This window comes from Chrysemys picta, chromosome 14 (genome assembly GCF_011386835.1).
Source record: "Chrysemys picta bellii isolate R12L10 chromosome 14, ASM1138683v2, whole genome shotgun sequence".
In the NCBI taxonomy this organism is placed as follows: domain Eukaryota; kingdom Metazoa; phylum Chordata; order Testudines; family Emydidae; genus Chrysemys; species Chrysemys picta.
The window spans coordinates 44,521,418-44,545,875 of record NC_088804.1 but is presented as its reverse complement, the minus strand read 5'-3'; the positions used below and the strand labels follow the sequence as shown (position 1 = coordinate 44,545,875).

Below are 24,458 nucleotides of genomic sequence, written 5' to 3'. Positions count from 1 at the left end.
AGGGGACAAGGTCCCTGGTGACTGGATAAAGATTCAGCAGACCCTTCAAAAATCTCTCCACTAGGTCATGTGAGAAAAGGGGTCTGTATGATGAAATAGCCACTAAGTGTACGCTAACAGGTGATAACAACAGACCCTCTGTTTCTAAGTGTAACAGATATTCTAAGACCATCTGAATGGGGGCGGAAACTGGATCTACAATTCCATTTTCTGCCATATCATGAATCTTTTCCATTTGAAGTCATAACACTTTCTAGCAGAGCGTTTCCTAGCATTAATAACATTCACTGAACCTCAGTGGAGCATGAGCGCTCTATTCCCATCCAAGTCCTTTTACCCAAGCTGTTAGAGGTAACAATTTGAGATCTGGGTGGAGCACTTTCCCCTGTGGCTGTGAAAATAGGTCCATCAATAATGGCAGAGTTCTGTAATTGACATGGGATAAGTGGAGTAGGTCGGCATACCATTGTTGTCTCAGCCACGCTAGAGTGATTATAGTCATCCTGGCAGAATCTTGCTTTAGTTTGTTTAGAACTTTGGGAATTAAAGGGAATGGGGGAAATGCATACATGAAATCCATTCCCCAGTTGGGGAGAAATGTGTCTGTCAAAGATTGACTGTCCACTCCTGCTTCTAAGCAGAAAAGAGGGCATTTTGCATTGAGTGTGGTGGCAAACAGGTCTGCAGTCAAGACTCACCAATGTTTGAAGATATCCTGAATTAATGAATTCTTTGGGGGCCATCTGTGCATTTGTGACAATTCTCTGCTGAGGCAATCTGCTAACTTGTTGTGTTCTTCTACAATATGTAAGGCAATCAGGTAAATGTTGTACTGTATGCACCAATCCCATAGCTCTATTGCTATGTTGAACAGGTGGGTCAAATGAGTCCTTCCTTGTTTGTTCACGTAATAAACTTCAGCCATGTTGTTTGTGGCAACCTGGATAACTTTATTGCATATCTGCAGGAGAAACATTTTGTGGGCCAAATGGATTGCCCGTAGCTCCAATACATTTATGTGTAACTGGGATTCTTTGAGGCTCCAAAGACCCTTTACTACCTGAGTTTAAAGATGTGCCTACCTTGGATGCATCCAGGGTTACTATGAATTTTGGCTGAGATGGGTTGAATACTTCTGTCATAACTATAAAGGGAAGGGTAACAGCCCTCCTGTGTACAATACTATAAAATCCCTCCTGGCCAGAGACTCCAAAATCCTTTTACCTGTAAAGGGTTAAGAAGCTCAGGTAACCTGGCTGACACCTGACCCAAAGGACTAATAAGGGGACAAGATACTTTCAAATCTTGGTGGGGGGAAGGCTTTTGTTTGTGCTCTTTGTTTTGGGGGTTGTTCGCTCTTGGGACTGAGAGGGACCAGACATCAATCCAGGCTCTCCAAATCTTTCTGAACAAGTCTCTCATATTTCAAACTTGTAAGTAAACAGCCAGGCAAGGCGTGTTAGTTTTTATCTTTGTTTTCTCAACTTGTAAATGTACCTTTTTGCTAGAGTGTTTATCTCTGTTTGCTGTAACTTTGAACCAAGGCTAGAGGGGATTCCTCTGGGCTCTTTCAGTTTGATTACCCTGTAAAGTTATTTTCCCTCCTGATTTTACAGAGATGATTTTTACCTTTTTCTTTAATTAAAAGCCTTCTTTTTAAGAACCTGGTTGATTTTTCCTTGTTTTTAAGATCCAAGGGGGTTGGATCTTGATCCACCAGGAGATGGTAGGAGAAAGGAGGGGGATGGTTAATTTCTCCTTGTTTTAAGATCCAAGGGGTTTGGATCTGTATTCACCAGGGAATTGGTGAAGAGTCTCTCAAGGCTACCCAGGGAAGGGAATTAGCATTTTGGGAGTGGTGGCAGCGGACCAGAGCTAAGCTGGTAGTTAAGCTTAGAAGTTTTCATGCAGGCCCCCACATTTGTACCCTAAAGTTCAAAGAGGGGAAGAAGCCTTGACAACTTCCTTGGGCACATTCTGCGGATGTAACTACTGTGTAAGAGAATGAAGAGTTTCGGGCGGTACTGTAATCCTCTTCAACATGCTGGCCATACTGGGATAGAAATTCTTCAGGACTCAATGCTGAAGAGGCCTCATTCTGAGTCTGGCATAGGTGTTACAAATGTCATCGATGCCATTAGTCCCAGTGGCTTCAGAAAAAGCCCTGCCATATAAACTGGGTGTCATCAGTGAAGGTAGGGAATCTGCTATTTTCAAACTCCTCTCCTCCAGCAGAAAGGCCCTTCCTTTGACAGAGTCAAAGGGCTCCCCTATGAAGGGAATGAGAAGTGATTTTTGTTTGTTTATGATGAGACCCAGGGTTCCAAATAGAGAATAAGTGTTCTGAATGACTGCCTCTAATTCTTCTTTGGATTGGTCCTTCAGCAACCAATCATCTAAATACGGGAATACAGAAGAACCTTGCTTTCTTAGATGTGCCACTACTGGAGTTAAACATTTGTAAATACTCTGGGCGAAGTGGAGAGACTGAAAGGTAGGACTCTGCATTGAAAGAGGTATAAATGAAGGACAAAGCATAAGTACTTTTGGTGGGATGGTCTAATGGGAATGTGGAAATATGCCTCTGAGTTCAAGAGCAGCAAACCAATCTAGAGCAGAATAATTAGATCCCAGGAAAGCATCCTGAATGGAAACTTCCTGATATATTTGTTTAGATCCCAGAGATCTAAAATCAGTCTGAGGTCTCCCTTCTCTTTGGCGATTAGAAAAGAATGGGAGTAGAATCTTTTGTTTCTGGCAGCCAAGGGAACTTATTTTATAGCAACCATGCTCAGAAGAGCTTGTACTTCTATCCATAACACGCTCCTGTGGGAGGGGTCCCTGAAGAGGGAGGGAGGGAGGGATTTGTACAGAGAGAGTGATCTGAATGGGACACTAAAACCTTCTTTTACTTATCTAAAACCCATTCAGTCCAAGATGATAGTTGTCCAAGAATTGTAAAATTTGGACAGAGGGCTCCCAAATTGATTTACTAAAATTGGTTTGAAGGTCTCAACTAACTGGTCAAACCTGAGGCTTGGCATATGGTAAAGCAGATGTGGCTGAGGGATTCTTTATCCTCATATGAAGTTTGAAGTGTTTCTTCCTGTCATGTATCTGAGAATGTTTGTTGCTGATAGTGCTGCTGATGGTACAGTTACCTCTTCTGATAAGAAGTGGATGAAGAAGGTGGTATGTGCTGTCTGTGATATCTGAACACTGGGGTACAAGTTCTTCTGTAAGGTAGCATGAGTCCTTGAGACCTAGCTGTAACAGAATCTCCTTCAGCTTACCAATGTGTCATCAGTCTTAACACTAAATAAACCATCTCCGTCGAAGGGTAAATCTTCTATTTTGGCCCTGACCCGGTGGGAGAGAAGCCAAGCATGTCTACATAGAGTTATTGCTGTTGCCAATGATCTAGAGACAGCATCAGATATGGCAAATGATGCCCTAAGGGAATGTCTGACTATATTTTGGCCTTCATTAATAATGGATGATGTCAACTTCCTTTAGTCCTCTGGTAGATGCTTGTGCAAAGAGCCATCTTCTCCCACAATTCAAACTGATACCGGGCCATCACTGCTTGGTAGTTAGCTATATGCGTATTTAAGGATGTATAAGAAAGTAAGAACATAAGAATGGCCAGACTGGGTCAGACCAAAGGTCCATCTAGCCCAGTATCCTGTCTGCTGACAGTGGCCAGTGCCAGATGCTTCAGAGGGAGAGAACAGAACAGAGCAATTATTGAGTGATCCATCCTCTGTCATCCAGGCCCATCTTCTAGCAGTCAGATGTTTAGGGACACCCAGAGCATGGGGCTACATCTTATCTTATATCACCTGATCATCTTAGCTAACACATTCTCTCACAAATGAGGGCAATGCACCTATTGCAGATAAGAACATAAGAACGGCCATACTGGGGCAGAGCAAAGGTCCCTCTAGCCCAGTATCCTGTCTGCCGACAGTGGCCAATGCCAGGTGCCCCAGAGGGAATGAACAGAACAGGGAATCATCAAGTGATCCACCCCCTGTCGCTCATTCCCAGCTTCTGGCAATAACAGGCTAGGGACACCATCCCTGCCATCCTGCCTAATAGCCATTGACGGATCTATCCCCCATGAGCTTATCGAATTCTTTTTTGAACCCAGTTACACTTTTAGCTGTCACAACATCCCCTGGCCACGAGTTTCACAGGTTGACCGTGCACTGAGTGAAGAACTTGTGTTTGTTTTAAACCTGCTGCCTATTGATTTCATTGGGTAACCCCTGGTTCTTGAGTTTTGTGAAATAACACTTCCTTATTCAATTTCTCCGCACTATTCATGATTTTATTCAAGACCTCTATTCTTTTCCCCCCCAGTTGTCTCTTTTCTAAGCTGAATGGTCTCGGTCTTTTTAATCTCTCCTCATATGGAAGTTGCTCCACACTCCTAATCATTTTTGTTGCCCTTCTCTGCACCTCTTCTAATTCTAATCAATCTTTTTTGAGATGGGGTGACCAGAGCTGCACCCAGTATTCCAGGTGTGGGCACACCATGGATTTATGTAGTGGCATTATGTCTTCTGTCTTATTATCTATCCCTTTCCTGATGGTTCCCAACACAGTTAGTCTTTTTGACTGCCGCTCTGCACTGAGCAGATGTTTTCATGTTCCCTCCATGGAAGTTCTTTCAAAATGACTAGCTTGATTTCACAATGGGAATTGTGAGGGTCTGTTTCAAGCATAGTGCTAGTGTCTATGTGGTTACGACTCCTCTTAACTTGCCTCTGGAGATCCTTTCCTTTCCTTACCGGTGATCAGATTCAGTGATCACCCCCCCATCAACCCAGTCACCACTAGCCACAACCTATGGTCACTCCGTCACTTGGGCAATCCTTTCAGCACCGTGTCATCTTGTCTCACTGTAAATCAGTGGCCTGGAATCTGAATCTTTCATCTCCACCAGCTACTCCTTTCCCAATGCCAATCGTAAGTGGTCGTCATCTGTGATGGACTGGACTCTTTTAGGATTCACAAAGCTAGGCTTTCCAGCAGTGCTACAAGCAGTTGAGTTGCAAGAAATACCTGTGCAGACACCTTCCTGCATGGTTCATTCAGACCAGAGACATGGTACCTGCAAGCAAGGCAGAACCTACCTCTGCTTTTGACTTTTCCTGGCTGTGATTTGCCTCCCTCAGATGGACATTTAACTGATGAATAAGCTGCTCTTTAGATGCCAGTTGAACTCTCAGTTCTTCTTGCTCCATCATTTGCTGTGGTGGAGTGACACTGAAACAAATGAAAATACCAGTGAAAAGGGACTCCCAGCAGAGGAAGGACAGAAATCAGAGACGTGTCATTGTGACATGACTCTTAGCAGCCAGAGAGAATGTGCACAGGTGGCCCAGGTTAAGCAATAAGACATCCTCTCTAGAAACTACTGCTAATTTACAGGATTCAGCTGACAAAATACAAAGTCTCTGGCCACATTTCCTTCCTGCAGCTGAACAGTCTAAACTCTAGCAAGCAATAAAAAAAACCACCATAAACAGAGCAACTCTTACATCTCGGAGCGTCTGCTTCTGGTCAGCAAACCCCAGGGCTGGCCTCTCATGACAACAGCCCTTTCGAAGTTCACATTCAGCTGCCCCTGACTGCATAGGTCAGGAAGAATCCCGGCTGGGATTTAGCCCCAATCCCTACCTCCCCCCCCCCCATGCCACTGTCTGGCTTGGCAGAGCCTCTTCCTAAGGACACTAGTGAGGCAGGGTGCAGAAAGGCTGTAGGACCCGTGCAGGGGACACCAAAAGCCCTGTACACACAGTCACTGTCTTCAGTAGGTAGGGCATGGTAAAGAGACAGCAGCTACATGGCCATGACCGTCCACACAGGAACCCAGATGCTCCCATCCAATGCATGGTGCAAAGGGGAGCAAAATCACACACACACAAAAAAAATCTACAAGAATAGGTGGGGGAGGGGGAAGGCAGCTAGGTGATCGCATTCTGCACCACCACCTAGTCATCCCCACCTCCTTTGTGGCTGCTATGTGGGTGCTCAGAAGACAGTGTGCCCAGGAAAAAGGAAGGAGTCAAGGACCCCCCACAGCAGTTTCAAAATGGCAAATCAATGGCTGTACAGTAGGATAGTGTGCCAGGCGACTGGAGCTGGAGTGGTGGGGACTTGAGGTAGCATGGAGGGAATCTCTCTTGTGGGACAGGGAGCTATAGGGTGTTTTCCTACAGATCTCAGCCCAATAAAGCATTTGGCAAGCCATGCGCCTTGTACTGTCTGCAGAGCTGCCAGCCCTTCCTCTCCAAGGTGAAGATTCAGCAGACTGTCAAGCTAATACACCCCTTGAGATTTACAGGTGAGTTTTCCTCTCCCACAGGCTTTAAGTAGGAGGGGAATATGTGGTACTCGATTCACCCCGTTAAGACAGGCTGGGTATGCAATTTGCATCCCCTAAGCCAGTGGAGGAAGCTGCTCTTCACAGAGCTAGTCACAGGGATTCTCCAGGAAAGAGCTTTAACTTACATTCTGGGTTCCACAGACCCCTCGCTAGTGGATAATGCCTAGGGGATATGCTCATCGGATGCATTTCCTGGGCCCCTGGCTGGTGCTGCCCACTTTTGGGACAGCACTGGCTGGCTCTGGGTCCCTAAGCAAAATAATGGGGGTTTCAGGTGCCTTGTGCCATTGCAACCCTCCTCCAGGCAGACTTTCTGCTGCCAGTGCATTACAGCTGGGTTCTGTCCTTGGTTAGCCAGGAGAGAATCCAGCACGTAGGCTATGGCTAGGAAGCATAAGACACACCCGCATCCATTTCCTCTTGTTGTAATAAAGTTGTCTGTGCAGTCAGAGACGCAAATTCCACGTTTGCATTTCCTCTACTTCTCTCCCCTTGTCTCTTGCTCCCACCGCCTGTTCCCAACCAAGGAGTCAGAAATTGGGCAGGACAATAGTAGGAACTAATGAACACAGAGGAGAGACAAAAAGCAAATTGCAGCAAAAAAGCAACTATTTATAATCAACAAGCGTATGTATGTGTGTGTGTGTAGGTCGGTAGGAGCCTATCTGTAACAAACATAGCAGTCATGACTGCTGCGGTAAAAATGACAAGGGAACAACATACAACAACAAAATGGGAGCAAATGAAAATCACCTTGCAGGCTCAGATGTGCATGAGCTCACAGACACACACAACCACCACAAACAGAACTCGGCTCTGCCTACTGGGAATGCCAACCCTCAGGCGAACCCTAAAGCAAGTATTAACCTACTTATCGCACCCTTAGGCAATTTGCAGGGCCAGGAAACTGAGCATTTGGGGAGCAGGCTGGGCAGATCTCAGCATTTAACTACAATATCCTGTGATCGTCTGAGGCAAATGACAAGAACTATTTACCATATTAGGAACATTTTTCAGCCATTTCCTTGATGTGGCTGGAGAAAAGGTCATTTTGTTTAACTAGAAGTGCCAGGGTTTTTAACAGAACAATTGCCATAGCAGGATTAGAACCGTCAATGAGCTTCTCTTCCTCTAACATATAGGAAATAAACGTGGAGCAAATCAAGAGCTTAGTTGTATCATCCACATTCAGATCACTGTTCTGGCCTATCTCAGAGCATATGGTACAAAACAGGAGCACTACCTTTGGCCCCACTGACTGAACACTATCAACCAGAGCGGTGCAGACCCATGAGATTGTGAACTAAGGCAGCTTACACTAAAGACTCTGCATTCCTGGGAACACAGGAGGTAAGCAGCAGAAGAAAGGATTGCAGGAGCCTTCAACTTCTACAAAGCTGGGCTCAGAGGTGGATATGGTCACGCAGAAAGGAGTCAGTCAGTCAGTCAACATAGCTTCTTCAAAATTCCAGTGACATCCCACAAACAGTCTCCTGATCTCCCTTCCTTCTCATTTAGCTCAACAAACCTGCCCGCTCCCTTGCTTGTCACCTTGAATCCCGATGAGCAATCTTCATTCAGCCACATGACACCCCGGGGCATCAGATCGCAACCCAGAATTCTCACTGCCAACTGTCATGGTGGTTTCTTTGAAATCCCGGGGCTAAGGACTCTGGGCAGATTTAAGACATATAAGTGCCAACATTCACAGGTCTAGTTCTCCCACTAATGGAGAAGGACCAGCAAACATACAGTGGGAGAAAGGGCAGGGACACAGACAGACAGGTGAAAAAAGAGGGAGAGTATAAAAATAAAAAAGGGGTCGCTGAAGGCAACAGGCCCCAAACTACATAGCTGGATTCTAAAACATGAACCATGAGGGGTTTTTTTCCCTGAATTTATTAAATGTAAAAATAAAATGTTTAGAGAATTTCCATTCAGAATTTTTTCTTAAAAAGCTGTAATAAACTGTCTGAACTTAGAAAGGTTTCAGAGTAGCAGCCGTGTTAGTCTGTATCCGCAAAAAGAAGAACAGGAGTACTTGTGGCACCTTAGAGACTAACAAATTTATTAGAGCATAAGCTTTCGTGGACTACAGCATCCGAAGAAGTGGGCTGTAGTCCACGAAAGCTTATGCTCTAATAAATTTGTTAGTCTCTAAGGTGCCACAAGTACTCCTGTTCTTCTTTTTTTGAACTTAGAAAAGGAACAGAAGGTTTTAATGAATAAATCCATAACTTCAGTTATAATTGAAACAAATCCTACTGAGAGTTTGATCCCACAAAATCTCAGCTTGATTTTTCAATTACAGAAGCACCTTCCAGTGCTGGGTGCATTTTACAGTCCTTAGGTATTTAACTACCCATTGCACCCACCAATTAGATGGTGAAAGTTCCACGTAGCATGAACAGACCTGTAGGTACAGTAACAGAGGGCTATGTTCAGGCTTTTCTGAAATTCAGGGCTTTATCATCAAGCTGAGCCCTACCTCAACACCTGAACATATTACAGAAAGAATTCTTGATCCACAAGAAGAATCAGAAGTACTCCGAGCACTGGGAACATCCTGCTCTGTTCCTCCTTAGGTACTACTTGCATGAAAGCCGCTCACTTCCTGGTATTTGTAAGCCAATCTGTTTTGACTGTTTTTCCACCATTTGTATTTTCAGTGCCCTACAACTGAGCAGCTTGCTTCCTTTTAAAGCCTGCAGTAGGTTTTAATCTACTTAGCCGGGATTAATGAGAGATTTGTTAAAGATTTAAAGATTTCACACACTTTGCCTGATATCTGTTGAGAACAGTAGCTGTGAGCAATCAGTGTCATGCAGACAAGCCATTTCTAACTGCAGGCACCTTTGTCAGGTGTGGCCCACAGTATTCCCCCCCAATTTTCCCCCACATCACCTCCAAACGGTGCACGTAACAAAATCCATGTGGCAGAGTGGGGCTGAGGGATTTGGAGTGCGGGAGGGGGCTCAGGGTTGAGGTGCGGGGGGCAGAGGGGCAGGGGTGTGGACTCTGGCATGGGGCCGGAGAGGAGGGGCTCAGGGCTGGGGCAGAGGGATTCGGGTGTGTGGGGGTGAGGATTCCAGCTGGGGGTGCGGGCTCTGGGGTGGGGCTGGGGATGAGGGGTTTGGGGTGCAATGGGGCTGCCTGGGGCTATGGTGGGGAGAGAGGACTCCCCCCAGCTTTCTCTCCCCACTGCAGCACCTGGGCTGGGGGGGGAGAGGCGCCTCTCCCCCGGCCATGGCAGGTCCAGGGCCGGGCTGGGTCGGGGTCGGGGCTGGGGCACCTGTCCCCTAGCCGCCGCAGGTCCAGGGCCGGGCTGGGTCGGGGTAGGGGCTCCGCGGCAGGTCCGGGGCCGGGGGAGAGGCATCTCCTGAGCGGCGCTGAATAGGCAGTGGTGCAGCTGCACAGCTTAGAGGGAACTTCGGGGATTTGCTGCCTGAGGACCCCAAGAAGGAGTTCCAAGCAATCCTCGAAGAGGGCAAAGCGGTAGCCAGAGCAGCCCTCCAGGTGGCCTCAGACGCGGTAGACTCTATCTCGATAAGGAGGGCTGCAGTCCAACAGTCAATACAGGACCCCCCATTCGATGGCCAAGCTCTATTTGCTGAACAAACAGACACAAAACTGCACGGGCTCAAGGATTCCCAGGCGACCTTTCGGACCGTGGGCCTCTACACTCTGGGCCTGGCCAGAAAGCGGCTTAAACCGTAGCAGCCCCAGGGCTCTGGGAGCCAACCCAGGTTGGAGCCTACCCGTAAAAAGAGCAGAGACTACAGACTCCAGCAAGGTCACCAGCCAGCGCCCTCTGCCCAGTCGAGCTCCACCCGCAACCAACAGGGTGGTAAGCAGCATTTTGAGGGTGCGCCTGAGGGTGACCTACCAGCCTGTTCCCCGGATCCTGCTTCCCCATGTTTCTCCAACAGCTTGTCTCCTTTCCTCCCTGCATGGGCCTCTATAACTTCAGACTGCTGAGTCTTCAACACCGTGGCACAGGGTCATACCCTCCAGTTTCTTTCTGTCCTCCCCTTCCCCGTCCCTCTTCAGGGACCCTTCTCACAAGCAACTGCTCACCCAAGAGGTTCAGAGCCTTCTGCAAGTGGGGGCCATGGAGGAAGTCCCTCAGGAGTACAGGGGCAAGGGCTTCTACTCCCAGTACTTTCTAATCCCCAAAGCCAAGGGGGATCTGTGACCCATTCTGGACCTGCAAGACCTCAACAAGTATCTCAAGAAGTTGAAGTTCTGCATGGTCTCCCTGGCCTCCATCATTCCTGCCCTGGATCTGGCCTGGTGGTTGGCCGCCCACAGCTGGAGGCTTGAGGACGAATAAACCTTTCTTCCAAACAAATCAAGCCTCCTTGAGTCTTTATTTTTCGGGGTTGTGGCTGGCTGGCCTTGCCTTGCGTTTCCCATTCATTAACCGCCAAGACCACCAGGGAGCTTGGGGCAGAGTGCGTGTGAAGTGTGACAAAGTTCCTCCTCTATCTTGGTGGGTCCTGCACTTATTGGCGGATTTTCTTGCCTCAGAGATTCACCATGTGGGTTGGGGAACAGCCAACAGCCAGAGACCTTCCCCTCTGAAAGAACCTACAGTCCAGGTCAATTGGGAGGTTTGGGGGGAACCCGGGCCCGCCCTCTACTCCGGGTTCCAGCCCAGGGCCCTGTGGACTGCAGCTGTCTATAGTGCCTCCTGTAACAGATGCATGACAGCTACAACTCCCTGGGCTACTTCCCCATGGCCTCCTCCAAACACCTTCCTTATTCTCACCACAGGACCTTCCTCCTGGTGTCTGATAACGATTGTGCTCCTCAGTCCTCCAGCAGCACACCCTCTCACTCTCAGCTCCTTGCGCCTCTTGCTCCCAGCTCCTCACACTCACACCACAAACTGAAGTGAGCTCCTTTTAAAACCCAGGTGCCCTGATTAGCCTGCCTTAATTGATTCTAGCAGCTTCTTCTTAATTGGCTCTAGGTGTCCTAATTAGCCTGCCTGCCTGAACTGGTTCTAGCAGGTTCCTGATTACTGTAGTGCAGCCCCTGCTCTGGTCACTCAGGGAACAGAAAACGACTCATCCGGTGACCAGTAGATTTGACCTTTACCAGACTCCTGCACCCCACTGGTCTGGGTCTGTCACAAAAGATACTCAGAAGCTTTAGCAGGCACATAGTACTTGTGTTCTGCCCTTTTTGCGTTGGGGGCAGCGATGAGGGGGTCTGCCCCAGGGACTTGGTGATCTTTGCCACCCCCTCGTGCAAGGGCAATGCCACCTGGGCTGGCGCTGCCAAGTTAAGGACATCAAATAGGGAGTCCGAGGGTTCCTCCAGCTCCTCAGCATGAAGCCCCAAGTTCAAGGCGACCCTTCTTAGCAGGTCCTGATGGGCCTTAGCACCATCTTGCGGGACTGGATGAGGGGGCCCTGTAATCACTTCGTCAGGCGAAGATGAGGAGAAAGCCGGCACCAGAGGATCTGCCGCCTCTGAAGGCTGCTCGGCTGGTTCCTCCATGGGAGCTGGGTTGAGCTGAGGGGTTTTTTCCCCAGAGCTCTCTGCGTCAGCGGGGCAGGTGGGAGATTATGGCTGATGGTTTATCCGAGGCCCCTGAGGCTGACCTGAGCCCTTGCGAGGGCTGTGGGAACCCCCAATGGTTCCAAAGGTACCAGGGGCTAGGCCACTGGCCCGGGGGCCACAATGCAACGGGCAGTGCCGCTGGCAGAGTGGGTACCCACGGTGCGGGACCCTGGCACTCTGGTATAGACTCCTGCTCAGAGGAGGGATCGCATCTCAGAGACCAGGACGGTGCTGACTGTTCGCAATGGTGCTGATCCCGGCGTTGTGACAGGGATCTGTCAGAGGGTGATGAGTCCCCACGCCGAGCTCCCGGAGACCAATGGCATTTGGCAGATCTGCGACGGCAGCCCAGCGATCAACGCCTCACGCTTCTTGAACAGTGGCAGTCCGTCGACCGGTGAGGTGTGGAGTGTTGACCCGACAGTGGCGACCCGTACTGGTGCTCTCGTGACCAGTAGCGAGGCTCTCCGGACCATTGACCTGTGTCTCTGGAGCGGTGCCGCACACTAGGAGAGCGGGTGGGCCAGTCCCAATATGTGACTGCAGGGACAGGCACACCTCCATGGGCCTGCACCAAATCACCGGCAATTCGCGCCTTGAGCCCGGCGAGCGGTGCCCTGAATCCAGTGCCCTCTGGGCTGGCTTCCCGATGCCTGAGGCCTGGCAGCTCCATGCGGGTGAGCACTGGCAGGACACTCCCTGAGGTGGGGAGTGGTGCCGCACAGATGGGGACCGCTGGAAAGGTCCCAGTGCGGGTTTGCCCTTAGAACGGGGCACCGCCGTGGCTGGCACCGGTAACATTAAGCTGTCCTGTGCTGCCTGCAAGGCCTTGGGCATCGACAGCATGTCCAGGTGCCGGAGGCCCATGTCGCTGTCCCTAGGCTGAGTCCCGTCCGGGACTAACTAACTAAACTAAGGGAAACTAATAACTTTTAACCATATACGGGCAAAAGTTCGTATCAACAGATTAAGAACGAGAAAGCTTGTTGAAGCAAGATGATGTTCCAGCACCGTCACTGGTGGTAAGAAGGAACTGAGTGTTGGGGGGAGCCAGCGGCGCCCCTTATACCGTGCCATCAGAGCCACTTCAGAGGGCACCAGAGCCAATCGCCTATGGATACTGCTGAGGGAAAAACTTGGGCACCGGTGCACGTGGCAAGCGCACACCCCTACAATGGAATGGACACAAGCAAGCAGTTGAAGAAGAATGAACATTGTTTGCTTGCTCCCAGTTTACTAAGTGATCCAGATCACTCTGAATTCGTGACTGGTCTTCGTCATTATTTACCACCCACCCAATTTTTGGGTCACCTTAAACTTTATCAGTGATTATTTTGTTTTCTTTCAGGTCATTGATAAAAAACATTAAATAGCATAGGGCAAGAACCAATCCCTGCAGGACCCCACTGTAAACACACCCACTCAATGACAATTCCTTGTATACAATTACATTTTGAGACCTATCAGTTAGCCAGTTTTTAATCTATTTAATGTGTGCCATGTAATTTTATATTGATCTAGTTTTATAATCAAAATGTTGTGCAGTACCAAGAGAAGTCTAAGTAGATTCTTCGACGCTATTCCCTTTATCCACGAAACTTGTAATCTCATCAAAGAAAGATATCAAGTTAGTTTGACAGGATTAATTTTCCATAAACCCATGTTGATTGGCATTTATTATATTATCCTCTTTTAATTCTTTATTAATTGAGTCCTGCATCAGCCTGTGTTCAATTTCTGGCTGACAGGCCTATCATTACTCGGGTCATCCCATCCACCCTTTTAAAAAATTGGCACAACATTAGCTTTCTTTCAGTCTTCTGGAGTTTCCCCAGTGATCCAAGACTTTATGGAAAATCAACACTGATGGTCCAGCAAACTCATCCAGCTCTTTTAAAACTCTTGGATGCAAGTTGTCTGGACCTGCTGATTTTTAAAAAATGTATTGGCAACACTTCCCACTGATCCATCATCCCACCAACGAGACAATTGCCACAGGCCTGCCACCATGGGCCATACACCATGGGCCATACACCATGCCTCCTGCGGACCCCTCTCCCCCTGGCAGCCTGTAGCAATGCTTCTCATAGGTCTGCCATCCCCCCCAACAGGCTGCAGTGCTGAAGCCTCTTGTGGGCCCCAACCCTCTACTACAACTTAGTGATGCCTCCCACAGATCTGCTATCCTGCCCCCGCCGACACTTCTCAGTGATGTCTCCCATGGGTCCCCATACTGCCGTAATACCTCCCCCACTGATGCTTTGCTCTTGGACAACAGGACATGGGATCTCTTCCATTACCATCAGTCATTCTGTAAGAAGCCACCTGTCCTAGGGACACCTGGCGAGTTCCACCCAAGGCTACAGATAGTGCTGACTGGTAACTTCTTTACAAGGGTCAGTCTAGCTCTTCAAATGTAAGAGCATCACCTCCACAACCACCTGTGCTTCCTATTAGAGCAGATGTGCTGTTAGTCCAATCCCAATTTCACACACAGCATCTACCACCTGTTTTGTTTGTCATGATACAGCATGACAAAAGTATTTTAAAATTAGTAATGCCCATAAGGAGAGCGAGACCAGAGCAGTGTCTCAGCTCAGAGAGGCAGGATTTTGAATCGCTGCCTGACGACGACTCCAAGTGGCTGCCTGGGAGAGTTCAGGAAGCTGGAGTGACCTCAGGCTGGCTCCCCTGAGCATCAGGATTCTGACTGAATGGCTTTTATTTGACTCTCCAGCCAGAGTCATGCCATGGACCGTCAAAGGGGAATACTCCACGGCTCTGTATCATTCACAGGCACCGAAACTGCTTGCACAGTTTGGGCAGTGAATGAAAGAGAGAAGCAGGATGTGCTTTTTTTTTTTTTAAAACAGAGATTGCACAATTATTTTTGGAGCAGACACACTGGCAACTGGGCCTGTGCCCATGCTGCTACAGCCTTGTCCTGCTGGTAAAGCTGGACATTTCTGCTAAGCCTCCCTCCTTCTAAAACACCCTCGTTTTCAAAATGTGAAATGTTTCAAGCCTGTTGTCTCCAGTGTGTACTTGGACGTAGGCTGGGCCTTAGAGGTGAGGAGATGAGGGTTAAATCTGAGGCAATGTGGGGATAGTGGCGAACTTCAAAGAGCAGGTTGGTATGGGCAGTTCATTTAGATTAGACAGACAGACGTGCTGACCCTGCTGCATTTATCAGTGACTTTCAGCACAACTGGCCATAAAGAAGGGCAGGCCCACCTACACAATGTGGCAGGGATCATGGGAGGTGCACTGAGCTGGGATCAGGAATCCCCTGGGGCAGATACCAGAGAGTTATCGTGAGAAATTATTCTTGCTCCCCAAAAGCTTCAATGTGCCAAGTCCCACCAGGCTCAGTTTTATTCCCCCTCCTATTCAACAGCTCTGTCCGACCACTCAGGGAGAACATACAATGCCATGGGCTCAGACATTCACTGTATGACTCCCTGCTGTACAACTCCTTGTATGGAGTGAATGGTACTGTCAGCAAGGCCACCCTGTGACTTCAAGAAGCAAACTGCTGACTCAGGAGTAACTTGGTGAGATCAAGACAATGCTAGTTGGAAGGCGGAAGCTCTTCCATGAACTGAAACAAGCAGAAAACTCCCCCCCAGTTGTCAAATGCATTGCCTCAGGGTCCTGAAAAAAGGCACACTCAAATGTTATCAGTGGGCAGAAATGCATTTTCCACCTACGCTGAGCAGGTGACTCAAAGACTGTACCCCTTTGCCAAATATATCCATCTCAGGTGAGCACCCCATCTCCAGGCCAGACTATCACCACTCTGTTTATCCATTTTAAGGTCTTATATTTCACAGCTTGCAAGGGCTAGAAAATCTTTGGCACAGGAATAGATGCTTCAGTCCTTAAACCTAGGATGTTCCTAAGTGCAAGGCACAGGTTACTCTTTCGAAAATCAGTCTAAAAAATGGTAGCTGGGGACAAAATGGAGAATATGTGCGGGTTTTGTTTTACAGAAATACCGACAGTCACCACTTACATGGGAACAGAGTTTCCTCAGGTTCTACCCAAAGAGAATGTAGAGGACACACAAGTTCATGAAAGAGGGAAACAACATTCTTTGGCAGTTGTTACTTTTTCACAAAGGTTTGAAAAGCACCCTCAGTATTCTGAGGGGCAGCACCCTAAAGATTAGCTCTCCTAAGATGCCCTCAGCTTCTGCCATTAGCCTGACTGGGAGCAAACACGTAAGAAAAATTTGTCAGTCACGAAACACCAATGCCTCTGTCACAATTCAGATTCACTGACATCTTCATAATACCCTGCCACGAACGTAAGTAAAGGGCACTGCAGGCTGCATTAGCAGAACTGGGGTGTGGGACAGGAATAGCAGCAGGAGCTCCAGGTTAGGATGGGAGTGGCCTGGCAGAAATGCAGGGGAGAGGGGCTCCAGGATCCGAATACAGGGCGTTGCTGCAGAGCAGGACTGAGGCGAATCAGCAGAGCTTTGTGAAAGAAGCTTCACCAATACCTTCCAGCACCCTATTTTATACCAGTCTAGTTGTCCAGAGAAGCAGGTATGCTTCCAGTCAGAGGGGAAACTAACCCAAAGCCATGTTTTAAGCCAGTGGTTCTGCAGTTTGTTCATTCTGTGAACCCCTTGGTAAGGGAAAGATCCCTTGATGGACCAGTTCTGCTCTACAACCTCCCCCGTGTCACACTATATGGTTCTCAGCATGTTGCCTTCTGCAGATCCACAGACCATAGCTGGAGTTTGTAAAGCCCCAAAGCAGCAAAATGACACAGGCTAAAAGTCTAAAATGGAGCCTGTTATCCCCACGCCAGTGGGCTGCAGAGGGGAGGAGAGCCCCTCAAGGCCCCTCCACAACCCTCTAGGCAGCTCAGGGGTGGCACTGAAGGTGTCCAGAACGAGTTGTGTAGGTCAGAAGAGAGCAAAGCAGGAAGAGCAGGGTCCCAGAAGTATACATAGCATCCCAGGAAAGAACAATAACTTTGCTTCATTTAGTTTAAAACTTATCAATATTTCATTTGTGCTCTTGCTTATCTAAGGAATGACTGGACAGCTGACACTGACAGCCAGAGAGCAGCAGCGAGTTGAGCCAGTGCCCTGCAAAGAGTGAAAGGCAGACAGACAGACAACTCCCACGAAGTAGGGACAGAATCCCGATCCCGATAGCCTGCCAATCATTTTACTCACACAATAGATCCCTCACTCCCATCGTCTCAACATCAGCCATACCCCGAAGGGATTCTCATCACTGCTAGCGTCAGAAGGACAATGCTAAAACCCTACCATTGTGCTACCACTCCACACCCTGCTCAGGAAGCCTTTCTTCCCTCACTGTTCCTCAGGAGACCAGCTTTTCCCTCACTCTCCAGTGCTACAGCATCATTGTTCTCCATTCCCTTCCCATCCTCTCTGGCCAGCTGCTGCTTCTCCACTCCTGACTCCCAATGGTGCTGATGCCCTCTGACTTGCTAGGATGCCCCCATTCTCTTTGTCCAAGTGTTCATGGTGTAGGTCACATATCCTCCCTATACACAGGCTCAGTCCTCTCCTGGAGGCACATTCTAAGTTAGCCTGAGCTCTACCTGGTGAGGAACTGTGTGGTCTGATGCACTGCAGGGGCTGCTCAGCAGATGCCTCTCTTCTCAGAGCAGGAAGAAGGCAGCAAATTTCCAGGTACTTGGGGAAAAACGAACAAACAAAAAAACCTTCTGAAGTCTAGATGTGTAAGGTTGTCACTGCTTTCTCACAGGTTCCTCAAAAACTCTCACCTTCCCTTCCAAGATTCAAAACACATCTACTTTTTCTTCTTGTGACCTCACACCTCAAAATTATGTTGTGCCCATGTCCTGAAATCCATTGTGCTGTTTTAGCCACACACAAAAACATGGTAACACACAATAATTTGTTAATATTTTAAAAGCTAATTATACCATGTATGGCCAAAGCCAACACTTACAGTGCATATAAATATGGTAACTTTACATACAGAATTATATTAAAAGTATGAATTTATGCTTTCATATGAAAGCTGTCATTAATTACACGTTCATCAATTAAGGCAGCTTCATTCACATTCAGAAACTTTTCTTTGAAACCAGAAAGATTAGAAACTTGCTAAATTTTTAAATGAAAATTGAGATTCCTGTGAGAAGTTTTTGACTCTTCTCTCCCACTCAGAAACAGCTTCATAACCGAATGGGGCCTTTTCAACTCAAAACTGACAACCGCTGCCACACACTCACCCCAAGCGCTGCACTCACTCCCAGAATGCCAGTACTAGGAGTTCAATGACATCCACAGACTGTTAACATGTTTAAAGAGGCAACTCCAAACCACTGAGTTCACTTTGGGATCAAAACGACCTTCCCATATGTGTATGGCAGAGTCAAAATTGAAAATCCGCCTTCCCAAATATCGTTATCAATAATTACTTACTCTTGTTCTAGGTCTTTCTCAGGCAGGCATCCATGTAGCATGTGGGTGCCATTGCACCACTGGAAAGTACCTGGGCGCTCCGTTATTTACTGTAATTCCAAGCCCTGCAGTCACTCTAGGCTCAAACAGGACTCTCTCAAGTCCTGGGTAAAAAGTAAAGGGCATAAAGAGCCTTGATACCAGTCCTGCATTTTCAGAGCATTTCAAAGACTTTCTTATGGTTGGAACTGGAGCTCGCCAGCTCCAGCCATGAACTCGCTCTCGCTGGGTAGTGCCATCACTAGATCGACCTTCATAGCCCTTCAAGAAGTCTGACACAGATCCCTTACTGAAATCATGAGTTAGACACAATGCATTTGAAACACCGAGCAATCTCACTGACACATGCCACAATGCCTGCTATGTACAGAAACTTAAAATGCTGTTCCCTGATACACACTGCATCTTCAAAGCCAGTCTGTCTCAAAGACACTGCTGGAAGGAGCAGACTCTTCTTCTCATCCACTGTCTCCAAGTCATCCTGATTCAAACAAACAAACAAGGAAGCAAGCAAACAGCAAGCTTGCCCAGAAACCGTCTCTCTTTTCCAACGGGTCGTGAAATCCTATGCATTAGTCATGTGGTTTGTGGAGAAGTTAGAAGTGGGGGTGGGTGGACTTGGAGGGAGGGACAGAAAATAAAGGGTGGGGAGAGACAGAGCGAAAGGGGTCTTTGCCTCTGATGGGTTAATGAGCATTTGGAAGTTTAATTTCTGCTGCTGCTACCAGGGAGCACTTTGAGGAGAAAGCTCAGAGCTTCCCCGGTAGGGCAGCAAGCCAAGCCGCCTTCCCCATGTCTCACAGGCTCACTTTTTTTAAATTATGGGAAACACTTTTAGACAGACACTGGCACTCATAAATTATACAGCCCATTTGCATATTCCAGTCATGAGACATTATGCAAATGTGACGTGATTTGCATAATGGATTCCTCTTGTCGCTTCACTTGCTTCATGCTTTTAAAAAACAAAATGAAATAAAACGAAAGCATAAAAAAGTGAAAGCAGCAAGTTCCAAGCATTGCCATGTCTCCTCCCATCTGCACTGTAATTTGCCCTCATTTGCAGCAGAGATTGGGGGTGAAGGAGAGAGAAATCAAAAAACAAAGCTCTCACATGGTAAATTTTGTTCTTAATTACAACAAGCCAACTTTCCCCCTGGTTGAGATTCTTCACCACTAGCAACACATCTGAGCCAATTAGGGAGACAAAAAATACGGGGAAATAGGACCAATGTATAAAAGGCAGCAATATTCAAACTGCCTACCCCATCGTTTCAGTGTGCTTGGGGTGGGGAGCCCTCTCCTTCATAACTACTTAATTAAATAAAGCAAAGATGGGTTTTTTTGTTTTTGTTTATTGTAATAAGCCATTTTTTTCCTACTCAAACTTCCGCAGCGCTTTCATTTTTAAAAGGGGGCGGGTGACGGAGGGAGAGGAGGAGGAGTTGCTTTGATTACTTATAAGAAAATATAATGGCAACATATTGCAAAGGATGAGACTGTAGCTCGTCGGCTTCCATCAGCTGTACTTCAATAAGCAGACAATGTTCCCTCAGCAGTGGCTAGTTTTGCTGAGGGCTTTTCTCTGCCCCCCTGCACCAGTGTGAAAGGCAGAATTGTGCCAAGCGGCTGGCGTCTGTACCCTGTGGGAAAAGTTAACTGTAATTCTTCAGCTTTTAAAATCAATTAACCCGTGTGTTAATTAACGTCAAGTCGATGGGGGGAGGAGGAGGAGGGAGGGAGGGAGGGAGGAAAGAAGCTGCAAGGGCGGATGGCAGAAGAGTTGGCACAGTGCCATCCATTCAGTGGCAACGCCACAGTTTCGTGTGATAACAGCAGCGGGTATATGTTACAGGGGCCCTGTATGCGGGCCAGACAGTGCGGTAAAGCTAAGGGAGATTATCCAGACCCCCAGGAGCAAACAGCAAGCAGCAACCGAAGGCGCAAGTGCCAGGATTACAGACTAGGTTCTTCCACTGCAAGCCCGTCCTCGGACACAGGGACTCAGCTACTGGGGATCTGGGGGACTCCCCCACCGACGAGGCACAAATCTGACTTTCAGCACTTTTCCCCCCTGTACACGTCATTCTGCCGCAGTGGAGCCAGCATAAGGGATGCTTTCACACCCTGTGAAACAAAGGCCGTCGTCTCCGCCATGACACCGCTGCGTTCCAAGCCGAGGCCGGCATCCTGGAGTCTTTATTTTTAAAGGGAACAACAAAAACAGCAAAAGAGAAACCACAACAACAAACCCCTTGTGCCCATCCTCCGTGCCAGGGGCAATCTGGGCATCTGTCGCAGCAGAAGGCGCTTGTGCGGGGCTTTTTTTTTTTTTTTTTTTTTGCAAGCTGTTGGCTTGTTTGACATTTGGGTTCATTTATAAATTAACTAAAGAAAAAACCAAAACAATAAAACAAAAAACCCCAGCCCAGTCAACAACAAACAAAAGGGAGTTGCCGACATCGAGAGAGAAATGCCACAGGAAGCTGCAAGAATGCAGGCTACAGCCGATGCCACTTGCCATTCGGAGAACCTCAGGGAAAGGTGCCAATTCTGCAGCTCGGGAGAGACAGAGAAGGGAGCATAAAGGTCTCCAAACAGAATTCCGAAAGAAGCCTGGAATACAGCTCTTATAGGGCAGGATCATAGATGCACACAGCCTCTGCTGGGAGGAGGGGGAATGTTTATATAGATATAGCTAGAGATGTTTATCTGTGTGTATATATATATATATATACACACACACACACACATATGCACACACTGCCTCAGACATTTTCAAGCACATAGATGTGTATGTATGTGAGGTATGTGTATGTTTATGTATACACACGTGTGTATTTATTTCTCTCTCTCTACGCACACGTGTGTGTGTGTGTATATGAGACACACACCCACACACGAGTGTGCATGTGCATGTACATCCCATTTTTTGACCCAGGTATACACAGAAGACAAAATAAAAATCATACTCCAGCAGCAAGCAGGCAGGCAGAGATTTATCTACATTCACTGCTATCACCAGGGAGATGAATGGGGCCGATCTGAAGCCCTTTACAAGATCCACTATGGGAGTGAAGGAGGAGGAGGGATGCCACACAGACATGCACAAACTTGAAGACGGCGAGATTTGGAAGGTGCTACTTGTGAAGCCGGGTGGCACACTGGAGGGGTGAGAAGGAGAAAATCCAGACACACACTTGGTGGGGTTTGGGGTTTTGGAAACGGGTTTCAGGGACAGCTGGCTACTTACGTTCGCTGCGCTGCCGTGGATCCTGAAAGGTGTTCTGTTGGCACCGGGCGCTGAGCCAGGGATGGGCGCTGGAATCGAAAGGGAGAGACAAAAATAAAGTCATACAATGGGAGTATTGATTGCCTCTCTTGCGGATTTTACAAAACATACAAACTGTTTTCTTTTCCTTTTTTTTTTTTAAAAAAAAAAAATGTGGATTGGCGCGCGTCCCTTTTGAATGGAAAATACTAGCACGGGATTTACAGCCCAGCTACAGGGCTCAGGATTAACAGCGCTGGCATCTTTTGGGCATATTTTTCCTTTTAATGAATGAGCTTTCGCTGTTAATGAGGAATAATCGTTTGGCTAATGAGCTTTGAAACATTAAGAGAAAAGAGGTTTTTTCCCGTTAATCGCCCTGGTGCGACCGCATGGGTGGATTACAAAAGACAGCACTAGGAATGCAGTACAAAGGGGGAACGTCTCCTGGAGTGGGATAAACGCAGAGATGGGTGATGCGTTCCTGCATCTCTCCTTCCTTCGCTTTCTCTCTGCCAACTGCTATGGGTTTCCATAACTCCGCAATCAAACTGGATGTTCAGGAAAGATTATTACAGTCAAACAGTGAAGCGTCGGCTGTTAATGTCTCCAGTGTTTAATCATCATACAGTAGAATGGTTTTATGCATATTTCATTTGCATATCATTAAACCGCGTTAGCGTGGGACATTCAGAGCCAGGAGAGGTACAAAGTTGTGGGGGGAGAGAGAGAAAGGTCCCTCTGATGCCTATCTTCAAAAGCCAGGGACTCGTTCCATGAGCTGTCTTCACTTTTACTAAAATCATGATGACTGGGAAACCTTTGATGTTGGATATAACCTTGGATTCTTCTAATTCCAGCAGAGTGGTGTATTAAAAAGAGGGAAATGGTGCTGCGCTAGACATTTAAAGGAATATAAACCACAGTGGTATGGAAATAGGATCTCTTTGGGGAATGCACTGGCAGAGCCAGCCACAGCTTTGACAAACACCACTACCCTATCTGGTTAATATTAATAAAGGATACACATAGTAAAAGTAAAACAATGAAGACAACATACACATTAACATGGGAATTATATTTCTCTCTCTCTTGCTCTCTCTTTTTTTTATTAAGGTAAAGAGAGGGATGGAACCAGCGGTAATTTACACCCTAATTAGCGAACAGTTGCCTCTTTATGTTTGTTATTTCTTTTTTTCTTGCTTGCTTTTTGGAGAGGAGTGTTGTCACTGGTGAAGTGATTAATCAATTATTTGGTAGCTAAGATCAGTCTCCAGTGGCACTGGCCAGGGAATGAAGGTGGTGGTTGGGGGGAGAGAGGAATACAGTGGGCTCTTTGTAGATCTTATACATGCACAACATATTAATTGGGGTCTTTCTAAAGCTCCCTCAATGGACTATTTCATTCCTGGTAAAACAGCAGCTGGTTAGCCACTGTTGGCGACTCTTCAAATATCACTTCTACTGGGGGCTTTTCTGTAGCTGTTTGTTGTTGTGTTTTATTTTTCCTCTGGATGGAGAGGGTATGTGTGCAATGCTACCCTACTGCCCCCCAGATTTTGAATGGTGCAGACAGACCATTTGGATTTCAAATCTATTCCTTGTGCAGAATGCACACCTTCATTTGGAAATGCAATGCTGTTTTATATTGGAATTCTCCCCCTTCCCCTTCCCCCACATTTCTTCTCCTCCAAAGCTTTGTCTCGGCTATGAATATTCAGATGAGCCATGATGTGATTACACTGTACAATTACTCGTGTACATGGTGGTGGCGAAGGAAGCTGAGGAAAGAGAGCCGACATGCTCAGAGCTCATTCGGGGCTTGTTTTCTGTATTTTTCCCCATCTCTGTGGCGCTGCGGCACATGCAGATGTCGCTGTTGTTCTTTATAAAGCCCTAATGATATGCGAAAGCATAACGACCTCATTTGTGCGCAAAGCATCAGCGAAATATTAAAGGGGGGGGAGAAAATCCTGACTGAAGGAATGTCCACATAAATTATTTTTATTTAAACGAGTGGGAAGGAGGAGGTGGCAAGTCAGAAGAAGTCACGTGGAATACATGCATAATGTTAATATGCAGAAAGGTTATCACCAAGGAGAAGAGGCTCCTCAGCACAGCGCTTGGGACAAACAGGCTCATTAGGGAATGGCACAACCCACTGCATGATTTACTGATTTACCTTTACCCTTATTTAAGCCGCAGCACCAGGCACCACATGCCGCCTGGAGCCTCTTTTAGGACTGGAAGCTGGTTGCCCAGAGAATTCCCGGTTTTCATCCAGAAGGTTTGGCAGGAGGGCAGGGAGAAGAGGAACCAGAGGGAGGGGCTGCTTCATATCACAGCTCTGTAGCAATGGAGCAATCCAATGAAACAGCCTCAAGGCGGGAGTGAAAACAAGCGGTGTGCAGCTGGGGCAGGACTCCACCCAGGTTGGCTGCTGCTAAGACCAGCCTCAACTATGTTCTTCAAGGTCAGGAGCCCTGGGGCAACAGCTGATAGGTCTCTGCCCTACTGGCTTTGTCTCACTACCACTGAAAACCAAAGGCAGGTCAAGTGCAGCTCCTTCCGGCTCAGGCAGCTGTGGAACAGGGGTGTTCACTGCTGCCACTATCACAGGTGCTGCTGAAGAGCAGATAGAACCGTCATTCCCAGCACAGGCCAGATCCTCCTGCCAGTTAAGCCCATGACTTCAGGGCATCTGTTCCTGTAACAATTCCAGTTATTGCTCAATATTA

At 47.6% G+C, this 24,458-nt stretch overlaps 1 protein-coding gene across 1 annotated transcript in view; it reads right to left on the bottom strand.

Annotated features, from left to right (window-relative positions):
* The window catches only part of PMFBP1 (polyamine modulated factor 1 binding protein 1), a 354,325-nt gene that overhangs the window by 164,195 nt on the left and 165,672 nt on the right, over window positions 1-24,458 (bottom strand). The window contains exons 4-5 of the mRNA XM_065567688.1: window positions 21,703-21,770; window positions 5,142-5,274 (exon numbers count right to left, since the gene is read on the bottom strand). Of these exons, the coding sequence (XP_065423760.1) occupies window positions 5,142-5,274; window positions 21,703-21,770 (201 nt within the window). The remainder of the gene's footprint in view (window positions 1-5,141; window positions 5,275-21,702; window positions 21,771-24,458) is intronic.